Source organism: Rana temporaria, chromosome 12 (assembly GCF_905171775.1).
Source record: "Rana temporaria chromosome 12, aRanTem1.1, whole genome shotgun sequence".
Classification (NCBI taxonomy): Eukaryota; Metazoa; Chordata; class Amphibia; order Anura; family Ranidae; genus Rana; species Rana temporaria.
In genome coordinates this window covers 7,909,671-7,921,704 of record NC_053500.1, presented here as the reverse complement: position 1 = coordinate 7,921,704, position 12,034 = coordinate 7,909,671, and the positions used below count along the sequence as shown (strand labels likewise).

The 12,034-nt window shown below is 41.0% G+C and overlaps 1 protein-coding gene across 1 annotated transcript in view; it reads left to right on the top strand.

Moving 5' to 3' along the window:
- Positions 1–12,034, top strand: part of LOC120918287 (protein diaphanous homolog 1-like) — a 29,013-nt gene that overhangs the window by 6,091 nt on the left and 10,888 nt on the right. The window contains exons 2-3 of the mRNA XM_040329800.1: positions 3,331–3,460; positions 3,564–3,596. Of these exons, the coding sequence (XP_040185734.1) occupies positions 3,331–3,460; positions 3,564–3,596 (163 nt within the window). The remainder of the gene's footprint in view (positions 1–3,330; positions 3,461–3,563; positions 3,597–12,034) is intronic.

Below are 12,034 nucleotides of genomic sequence, written 5' to 3'. Positions count from 1 at the left end.
AAATATATCTTGTATAATACAAATTCGAACTTTGTCGCATATCTAAACGGTTTCAATGAGGTTGATAGTATTACATATAATATTGCCTTTTGGTCTTGTCAGTAGTCGGTAATTTTTGGGGGTGTGACATTCCATTTATAGAGTGTAATAGAATTGTAATATGATCATGTCCAGTGGTTGATCATGTTGGGGGTGTAGTGTTCTATGTATGGAATGGAATGTAATTGCATTGTGGTCATGTCCAGTGGTCGTCATGTTAAAGGTTTAGTGTTCTATGTATAGAGGGGAATGAATATGCATTGTGGTCCTGTCCAGTGGACCGTCATGCTGGAGGTGTAGTGTTCTATGTGTGGAATTGAACTTCATTGTGGTCATGTCCAGTGGTCAGTCATGTTGGAGGTGTAGTGTTCTATGTATGGAGTGGAATGGAATTGCATTATGGTCATATACAGTGGGGGGTCATGTTGGGGGTGTAGTGTTCTATGTATGGAGTGGAATGAAATTGCATTGTGGTCATGTCCAGTGGTGGGTCATGTTGGGGGTGTAGTGTTCTATGTATGAAGAGGAATGGAATTGCATTGTGGTCATGTCCAGTGGTCAGTCATGTTGGAGGTGTAGTGTTCTATGTATGGAGTGGAATGGAATTGCATTATGGTCATATACAGTGGCGGGTCATGTTGGGGGTGTAGTGTTATATGTATGGAGTGGAATGGAATTGCATTGTGGTCATGTCCAGTGGTGGGTCATGTTGGGGGTGTAGTGTTCGATGTATGGAGTGGAATGGAATTGCATTGTGGTCATGTCCAGTGGTTGGTCATGTTGGAGGTGTGGTGTTCTATGTATGGAGTGGAATGGAATTGCATTATGGTCATATCCAGTGGTGGGTCATGTTGGAGGTGTAGTGTTCTGTGTATGGAGTGGAATGGAATTGCATTGTGGTCATGTCCGGTGGTGGGTCATGTTGGAGGTGTAGCGTTCTATGTATGGAGTGGAATGGAACTACATTGTGGTCATGTCCAGTGGTGGGTCATGTTGGGGGTGTAGTGTTCTGTGTATGGAGTGGAATGAAACTTCATTGTGGTCATGTCCAGTGGTAGGTCATGTTGGAGGTGTAGTGTTCTGTGTATGGAGTGGAATGGAATTGCATTGTGGTCATGTCCGGTGGTGGGTCATGTTGGAGGTGTAGTGTTCTATGTGTGGAATGGAACTTCATTGTGGTCATGTCCAGTGGTAAATCATGTTGGAGGTGTGGTGTTCTATGTATGGAATGGAACTTCATTGTGGTCATGTCCAGTGGTGGGTCATGTTGGAGGTGTAGTGTTCTATGTATGGAGTGGAATGGAATTGCATTGTGGTCATGTCCAGTGATCAGTCATGTTGGAGGTGTAGTGTTCTGTGTATGGAGTGGAATGGAATTGCATTATGGTCATATCCAGTGGTGGGTCATGTTGGAGGTGTAGTGTTCTGTGTATGGAGTGGAATGGAATTGCATTGTGGTCATGTCCGGTGGTGGGTCATGTTGGAGGTGTAGTGTTCTATGTATGGAGTGGAATGGAATTGCATTGTGGTCATGTCCAGTGGTGGGTCATGTTGGGGGTGTAGTGTTCTGTGTATGGAGTGGAATGGAACTTCATTGTGGTCATGTCCAGTGGTAGGTCATGTTGGAGGTGTAGTGTCCTGTGTATGGAGTGGAATGGAATTGCATTGTGGTCATGTCCGGTGGTGGGTCATGTTGGAGGTGTAGTGTTCTATGTGTGGAATGGAACTTCATTGTGGTCATGTCCAGTGGTAAATCATGTTGGAGGTGTGGTGTTCTATGTATGGAATGGAACTTCATTGTGGTCATGTCCAGTGGTGGGTCATGTTGGAGGTGTAGTGTTCTATGTATGGAGTGGAATGGAATTGCATTGTGGTCATGTCCAGTGATCAGTCATGTTGGAGGTGTAGTGTTCTGTGTATGGAGTGGAATGGAATTGCATTATGGTCATATCCAGTGGTGGGTCATGTTGGAGGTGTAGTGTTCTGTGTATGGAGTGGAATGGAATTGCATTGTGGTCATGTCCGGTGGTGGGTCATGTTGGAGGTGTAGTGTTCTATGTATGGAGTGGAATGGAATTGCATTGTGGTCATGTCCAGTGGTGGGTCATGTTGGGGGTGTAGTGTTCTGTGTATGGAGTGGAATGGAACTTCATTGTGGTCATGTCCAGTGGTAGGTCATGTTGGAGGTGTAGTGTTCTGTGTATGGAGTGGAATGGAATTGCATTGTGGTCATGTCCGGTGGTGGGTCATGTTGGAGGTGTAGTGTTCTATGTGTGGAATGGAACTTCATTGTGGTCATGTCCAGTGGTAAATCATGTTGGAGGTGTGGTGTTCTATGTATGGAATGGAACTTCATTGTGGTCATGTCCAGTGGTGGATCATGTTGGAGGTGTAGTGTTCTATGTATGGAGTGGAATGGAATTGCATTGTAGTCATGTCCAGTGATCAGTCATGTTGGAGGTGTAGTGTTCTGTGTATGGAGTGGAATGGAACTGCATTGTGGTCATGTCCAGTGGTCGGTCATGTTGGAGGTTTAGTGTTCTATGTATGAAGTGGAATGGAATTGCATTGTGGTCATGTCCAGTGGTCGGTCATGTTGGAAGTGTAGTGTTCTATGTATGGAATGGAATTGCATTGTGGTCATGTCCAGTGATCGGTCATGTTGGAGGTGTAGTGTCCTATGTATGGAGTGGAATGGAACTTCCATGTGGTCATGTCCAGTGGTCGGTCATGTTGGAGTTGTAGTGTTCTATGTATGGAGTGTAATGGTTATGTCTAGTTGTTACTTCTGCTGTTCAGTTCAGGCTACCACAATTTTGTACTACAAAGTAACAAATTCCCTCTGCTCAGGTAATGAAAAGTGCAAAAGAAGAAGGTGATTACTTCCTCCCTCCCTTCCAAATATTCTCCTCTCTTAATCCTAATTGAATCCGTCACTGTATTATCTTTTTATTTAATAAGTTGTAAGTTTGACTCATGTCTATGGCTTTTGTTACGTCAATAACTCCTCGACGTTCATGTTTTATTCCATCTCTTCCATGTTTTATTCCGTTGTATTATTGTGTGAATAGTATTTAAAGTTCTTTAGTTCAAAATTCTCATCCCTCCACGTCTCTCTTTTAACACGCTGTGTGCAAAAATAGAGATCCTCCGAGGAAATGCGAATGCCAGATGGAAGTGTTTTATCTGTCATGTTGAGCAATAACGGATAGGCCCAGTCTTCTCCAATACTTGTGTGGCTCGTAGATTGATAGCCTTGCTCTGTCAATGATGATTCTCTTCTACCGGTAGATGGCCCATCTCGCTAGTAAAGAGAAGAGGTTCACCTTGATGCATGCCCTTGTGGAGCAGATCCTGTTACAAGAGCCTGATCTGGCGAAATTTTTCCAGGAGTTGACAGAATTTGAAGCCGTTCCTGGTGGTGAGCAGATAAAGGAACATTATTCAATCACATTCATAAAATCTGATGTGAGGTCCAGAGAGCATTGATCTAATACTCCTCTCCGTCTTCATTTCTTGTCCAGCTTCCGTCAAAGGTCTCAACGCTGAGGTAGACGGTACGTACATTTGGATGGCTTGTGAATTAGTTCTGGCAACTATCCAGGGCAAAAAAAAAAAAAAGAAGAAATATAATCCCCCTTACCATTCTCAAGTGGGTAATTTTTTTTATCTCCGAAGAAGAGATTGTTTTCACCTTGTTCTCCAATGAATAGTCATATGGACAAAAACATTCTTAGGTTACTTAAAATAGCAGTATTGTAAAAATAATAATAATAATAATAATAATAATAATAAAAAAAAAACATAGGCTTTAAATCGGGAGAATCACATGAGATTGTACTTTTAAAATAAAGGTATCAAAATAATAAAAAAATCTGACTCTTTTAAAATACTACTACTACTACTATTACTACTACTACTATTACTACTACTACTACTACTACTACTACTACTACTAATTGTTATTATTATTATTATTATTATTAATAGTATTATTAATATTAGTATTAATATTTTAAAATAATCACTTTTTATTTTTTATTTTGATACCTTTATTTATTATTAATGACAAGTATAAAGGTTCATAACTGTTGATGCTGCCATTTTGTTATTATTATTATTATTATTATTATTGGTATATTATTATTTAAAAAAAAAAATTTTTTTGGGATATATTATTTATTGTATAATAATAATAATAATAATAATAATAATGATTATTGTAATTATGTATTTTTTTATTGTTTCTTGTCATTGTAAAGTAAAGAGGCAAAGTAAAATTGCCACAAAATTTGTAAGGACATCAGCTGTTTCAAACTGAGCAGTGCAAATTTAATTTAAGCGGCTCAGTTTGAGTTTTTGAAGATGAAAAGCTCTTATGTTTTTTTTTATAATAATATAGGGTTAAATGAGAAAAGTTATGGCAAAGTCTAATAGTATTTTTTAAATGAAAATATAAAACAGTATACATTTTTAATAATAATAGTTATTATTATTATTATTATTATTATTATTATTAATAATGTAATTACATTTTGAATTTTATTTGAAAGCAAAGAGACAACGTAAAAAATGCTACAAAAGTTGTAAGGACATCATCTGTTTCAAACTAAGCAGCACAAATTTTATTGAATTTTTTGAAGATGAAAAGCTCTTATGTGTTTTTATAATAATATAGGGTTACATGAGAACATTTATGGCAAAGACTAATAGTATTTTTTAAATGAAAATATAAAAATATATATACATTTTTATTATAATAATAACAATAACAATTATTGTAATCCATTTTTTTTTTAAATTGAAAAGTGAAGATACAACGTAAAATTGCCACAAAAGTTGTAAACAAATTAAATTAAATTGAATTTTTTGAAGATGAAAAGCTCTTATGTGTTTTTTTTTAATAATATAGGGTTAAATGAGAAAATGTATGGCAAAGACTAATAGTATTTTTTAAATGAAAATATAAAAAAATATATACATTTTTATTATAACAATAACAATTATTGTAATACATTATTTTTTTTAATTGAAAAGTGAAGATACAACGTAACATTGCCACAAAAGTTGTAAGAACATCAACTGTTTCAAACTGAGCAGCAAACATTTAATTTAAGCGGCCTAGTTTACGTTTTTTTAGGATGAAAAGCTTTTATTTTATTTTTTTATAATAATAAAGGATTAAATAGGAAAAGTTATAGGGTACCCCCTCCCCCCCCCCCCCCCCCCCCCCTTCCTTTTTTTTTTTTTTTTTTTTTTTTAGAGTTGAGTTATAGTGTGGCCAATAAGGGCCTCTTACACATGCTTTGGGTGATAGTATGGCTCATAAAAAAATTCCCCTTCCCCCCCCCCCACAATAGTATTTGGTGAGAAAGTAGCTATAAGGGGATTGGGGATCACCGAATAATGATTCCGATTGGATTATATGCACTGGTACATAGGGGGGTAGGGGATTATGGTAGAGTAGACTGAATTTTATTATAATTAAAATATGCGTTAAGGAGGGAGAGGTTCGAGAAGGGGGGGGGGGTAACTTTCATCTTTTCCCCTCTTTTTTCTTTTCTTTCTTTTTTTTTTTGATTCTCTTCTTTTTCCTATTTTCTTTTATACATGTCAATTTTTTGGGATGGAATATAATGGGTGTTTTGTATCTATATACAATAAAACTTTGGTTTGCGAGCATAATTCGTTCCAGAAACATGCTTGTAATCCAAAGCACTTGTATATCAAAGCATTTTTTTTTTACAGGTTATAAAAGAGAAGAGAGGCGCCTCTAAGTGTAGCAATAAGTTGCTAAATGTTGTACCTTCATTAAATGTAACCATATTGCTACACTTCTCTTTTATACTCAGTTGTGACATGACACTACTCTTATATCAAGACATCGCTTGCATATCAAGGCAAAATGTATTAAAACATTTTGCTTGTCTTGCAAAACGCTCTCAAACCAAGTTACTCTCAAACCAAGGTTTTACTGTAGTTGGTATTTTATGACACTATGGAATATAAGACTGTATAATTACGAATTTATATGTTGAACTTTAAAAAAATAAATACAAATTTTGATAATAGAAAATAAATCAGAAAAGTTATGGAAAAGTCTAATTTAAAGAAGTTTAAAAAAAAAAAAGATGTAATAGAAAATTAATAAAAAAATAAACGAAAAATCTAATAGAAATTTGATTAAAAAAAAATAATAATTAAAAAAAATATGTGAAATTTTTTCTTTTTTCTTGTTAGTAAAGATTATTTTCTAGTACCTGTCAAATTCACGCTGCCTACTGATTACTGAAATGACGCCACTAAAGATTGTGCGTTTCCTCTCTGCGGATTTCATCCCAATCTTGTGAAAGTCCAGAGAGATGCAGTAGAAGGAAGAGATCAGGTCACACTCAGGGGATGAAACACATTATTTATCCATGAGATTTAGATGACCCCGATTACCATGATGGATATATTTAGCTCAGTTCTGCCGCAGACCTTGTGTTTTAAATATCTGTCTTTTAACAGTTTTTCTTTAGATGAGTTATATTGTTATGATTTTTTTTTTATCAATTTTATCAGTACTGGTATTAGTAAGAACAATGGCAGTAGGATCAGTAGTATTTTTACTTTTTTTTTGTAGTACAAAGCTTATTAGATCTTTTAATGTTTTTTTTTTTTTTTTTTTAATACAACACACATTATGAAGAATGCATTCCTAGCAGTAGAATTTTAAATTAAATACTATATAACTAATAGGAATTTCAATTTAAAATTATACTGCATTATACTACCTCAAAGTGTGTGTTGTATTTAAAAAAAAAAAAAACTTGAGAACAATGTCAGTAGGATCAGTAGTATTTTTCTTTTTTAATTTTTCAATATAACACACATTATGAAGAATGCATTCCTAGCAGTAGAATTTTAAATGAAATACTATGGGGCAGATTCTCGTATCTCGGCGTAAAAATGGGCGGGCGTAACGTATCTCAATTACGTTACGCAGCCGCAAGTTTTTCAGGCAAGTGCTTTATTCACAAAGCACTTGCCTGTAAAGTTGCGGCGGCGTAGCGTGAATCACCCGGCGGAATTCAAATTCGGCCGGTAGGGGGCGTGTTTCATTTAAATGAAGCGCGTCCCCGCGCCGAACGAACTGCGCATGCGCCGTCCCTAAAATTTCCCGGCGTGCATTGCTCTAAATGACGTCGCAAGGACGTGGTTTTGACGTGGACGTAAATTACGTCCAGTGCCATTCACGGACGACTTACGCAAACAACGTAATTTTATAAATTTTCGACGCGGGAACGACGGCCATACTTGACATTTGGCTGAGCCTCACATAGCAGGGGCAACTTTACACCAGGAAAAAAATTAACGTAAACATTGTAACTTTACTGCGTCGGCCGCGCGTACGTTCGGGAATTCGCGTATCTAGCTAATTTGCATACTCAACGCGGAAATCGACGGAAGCGCCACCTAGCGGGGAAAAGAAAATTGCAGTTACGATCCGACGGTGTAAGAGACTTACGCCTGTCGGATCGAAGGGAAATCTATGCGTAACTGATTCTAAGAATCAGTCGCATAGATACGACGGCCCAGATTAGGACTTACGACGGCGTACATGGCGCTGCGCCGTCATAAGCCCTTTGAGAATCTGGGCCTATATAACTAATAAGAATTTCAATTTAAAATTATACTGCAAGGAAAGCATTCCTCAAGGTGTGTGTTGTATTTAAAAGACAAAAACAAAAAAAACTTAAGAACAATGGCAGTAGGATCAGAAGTATTTTTATTTTTTCATTTTTTTTTTGTAGCACAAAGCTTTTATTTTTATTTTTTGTAGTGATCGTTATGTTTTTTTTTTTTTTAATCTAATATTAGGATTACACAATTTTTTTCAACCAATTTTTAAGGATTTTCAACGTGTTATAAAGCACAAGAAAGTGAGTTAAATTTGTTGGTTTGAGTTTTAACAGTCCCCAATTTATATGAGTTATATGGGCAATGAAATCAGTCCTCAAGAGGTCCTGAGGGATGGTGGATCTGAGGAAAACCCTTTGAGTGGGGTACCAAGTTGACGAAGAATTAAGGGGCCACCAAAGTCTACCTGATCTTGTCTCCATCTGCCAACCCCGGACCCCCTTCCCCCTCCTCTTTTTCTCTTTGTCTGCCCCCTCCCCTTTTTTTCTCTCACTAGGATAAGAGTACAGTATTTGGGGTTGATATTTAGTAAGGGAACACAGGAAAAGGGTGTGACCTGGGTGACAACGGTATGCGGGACTGGGACATTTCTTATGGTATCTCAGTGATGTCCACACCCTTGGCTTCTACTTGAAGGACTGTTCTAAGTAGTAGTGATAGATGCAGGGTATCCTCTTGTTCGGTGTACATGGAAACTTTTAGGCCTATTACACACGATAGGATTTATCCGCGGATACGGTCCTCTGGACCGTTTCCGCGGATAAATCCTCTGAGGATTTTGATTCGATGGAGTGTACACACCATCGGATCGAAATCCGCGCCGAATTCCCATCGCGATGACGTGTCGGTCGTTCCCGCCGCGATGATGACGCCGCGACGTACGCGACGTTGTCATATAAGGAATTCCACGCATGCGTCGAATCATTACGACGCATGCGAGGGATGGGTTCGGACGGATCGATCCGGTGAGTCTGTACAGACCACCGGATCGATCCGCTGGATCCGATTCCAGCGGATAGATTTCTTAGCATGCTAACAAATTTTTATCCGCTGGAAATCGGTCGGCCCGAAATATATCCGCAGATAAATATCCGCTGGATCGTACACACCAGCGGATCTATCCGCTGAAACCGATCCGCGGATCAATTTCAGCGGATCGATCCTCTCGTGTGTACGGGGCCTATGGTGACAGATCCATGGATGTTTTTGACTGCCCACTGGTGCCTTGGCTTTGTTTTTAATATGAAATTTGTAGGGAAGTGCAGTGTACTTTCACCACTGCAGGTGGGGCCCTCCCCCACCAGTACTGTTTCTGGAGAGGAAGTCGAGAGGAACACAGCCCCTCTATTGTTTTCTTGGTCACTGGAGAAGCACCCAATTGGATGCTGCTGCCCAATGTGACTCCGGCAGACATCTTGGGGCAGGCATAGCCTATTTAAGGCCCTGGCTCCCAGGCTTGGTGCACTTTTTGAAAGTAGAGTATCCCATCTTTGAGAGACAGACAGTTAGGGAAAGGTTCCTGACGAGGAGGACAAGCGTAGGGTCACATCTCTTCTAGTGGGTTGGGCACTAGATGGCCAGGTCGGACTCTGTCCCCTCTCAACAGAGTCTGTGAGTCCGTCTGCTGCTTTCACGTTACTGGAATCTGTAGATGCCCCTGGCTGAGTAGCCCTCCCACCGGGTTTGTTGTGAGCTGTTGCTGCATTACTTCGATACAAGCTTTCCATTGCACCCGTCTGCTTGAATTATTGCCTCAGCACCACACCTACACATTTAGTAACATAGGGCCAGATTCACCAAAGAGATACGACGGCGTATCTCCTGATACGCCGTCGTATCTCTGTGATCCGCCCGTCCTAACTATGCGGCTGATTCAGAGAATCAGTTCCGCATAGATAGCCCTAAGATCCGACAGGTGTAATTGAATTACACCGTCAGATCTTAGGATGCAATTCTAGGCCGGCCGCTAGGTGGCGAGGCCATTGCGGTCGGCGTAGAATATGCAAATGACTACTTACGGCGATCCACGAACGTCCGCGTTACCCGTCGCTCTAACTTTACGTCGTTTCCGTCGAGATACGCGTCTACAAATTAGGGCTGAGCCCTAGGTGTTCTAAGCAATGTTAAGTATGGCCGTCGTTCCCGCGTCGGAATTTAAAATATCACGTCGTTTGCGTAAGTCGTCCGTGAATGGCGCTGGACGCCATTTACGTTAACGCAGAAACCAATGACATCCTTGCGACGTCATTTATCGCAATGCACGTCGGGTAATTTACCCGACGGAGCATGCGCAGTACGCTCGGCGCGGGAACGCGCCTAATTTAAATGGTAATTAGGCGGGCTTGCGCCGAGCGCATTTACGTTACACCGCCGCAAGTTTTCAGGTAAGAGCTTTGTGAATCAGGCACTTACGCTGAAAACTTGCGGCGGTGTAACGTAAATCAGATACGTTACGCCGCGGAGCAGCGTAAATGTACCTGAATCTGGCCCTAGTTACCAAAGTTCTCTAGAAACTTGTGAGTCTGGCAGTCTGCCCATAGCAATGTGTAGCTTTTCATAGACTGTGAAGGAAGGCATACGGATCTTATCATACGCTTAGCATACACATCTTATCTTTCTTCAACATCCATTCAGAACCTTTCTTGTGATTTCAGCCAGGGCTAGGGATGAACAAAAACTTTTATTTTCTACGCATAGAACTGATAACAAGGTAAATGTTTATTGGAGGAGGCAACCTTCTCCCCCCTCCCCCTTCATGGGGGGAATTCTAGTATTTGCTAGAATATTGCGTCTTTAAAAACAAGTTGTTCCCAAATTTCTATCCTAACAAGCTCCCTTTACCTCCATCTCTCTGTATCCAGACCAGACACATCGGGTAGTTATTGAGCCAACTTGGTTTCTGCATTCTTCTTGAAGTGCATTTGCCTGATGAGATGGTCACTTAACAGCGACTCGCCATCGATCGGCGCCTCCCGTGGGAAGAAGCGCGGTACAGAATATGACTTATTAGCACCAATTATACTGGAATTTCCTCTGGCAGTTAATTAAGGAAACATTGCAGACCTCTGATACTCTTCCCTATATAACATCACAGTGATTTGTGAAGGCATCGTGCGACCGGATAGATTTCACTAAGGACGGGTAATTAGTGTTCATCGCTGGCCATCCTGCTCCATTATGATTTCCATTACACCCAGGGCCGATCCGCCCTATAGGCTCACTATGCAAGGCGCTTTAGGGCCCCGCAAAGCTGCGAAGGGCCCCCCAAATTACTAGAGGCCCCGCCTGGTAAGAAGTCATTTTCGCCCCCTCACCCCGCTTCTCAACATGCCGGCTGCATGGGAGAAGAGGGTAAGAAGTCAGCACCCCCCGCTTCTCAATTTAATGTAAGATGTCATTTCCGACAGCAGAACATCCCCTCCTCCCGCTTCTCAACTTTCTTTAATGTGACATGTCACTGTCGTCAGCGCCCCCCCGCTTCTCATTTTTAATGTGCCATGTCATTTTGCTTCGGGCCCCAGGGAGGTCAGGATCGGCACTGATTATACCACCAGGTACTGGTCCTGATATGTATGTGCCCATCATGATGATGTAATGTTGAGGGCGGGGCAGAGACACAAAGCACCTTCTGCTGACTCCCAGTGTTTGGATTGGTCGCAGACCCCCAAATATTCAAAGAAATCTGCCCAATCCTGGCTTCAGGACACAGGATTGCTACAATGAAACAAAAACGACTACCGTATTTTCCGGCGTATAAGACGACTTTCTGGATGCAAAAACATGCATCCAAAGTCGGGGGTCGTCTTATACGCCGGGTACGGTCTCAGTACTCACTTTTTTTTCCCAGCTGTGACAGTCTCCCATGCTGCGAGCGCGAGCGTGAATGATTTTAAAGCCGCGCCTTCTCTTCAGCGCCTCTGTTCTGCGTTCCTCCTATCACAGATGCCTTCTCATCCTCGGACGAGATGAGAAGACGTCCGTGATAGGCGAAAAACAGAACAGAGGCGCTGCTGGGAAAATTTGTGTTCCGCCTATCACAGAACACTCTGAAGAGAAGGCGCGGCTTTGAAAGCATTCACGCTCGCGCTCGCAGCATGGGAGACTGTCACCGCTGGAAAAAAAAGAGTGAGTGTTTGCGGTCAGACACAGTGGGGGCAAGTGATGGCACAGCAGAGAGGGGCAAGTGATGGCACAGCAGAGAGGGGCAAGTGATGGCACAGCAGAGAGGGGCAAGTGATGGCACAGCAGAGAGGGGCAAGTGATGGCACAGCAGAGAGGGGCAAGTGATGGCACAGCAGAGAGGGGCAAGTGA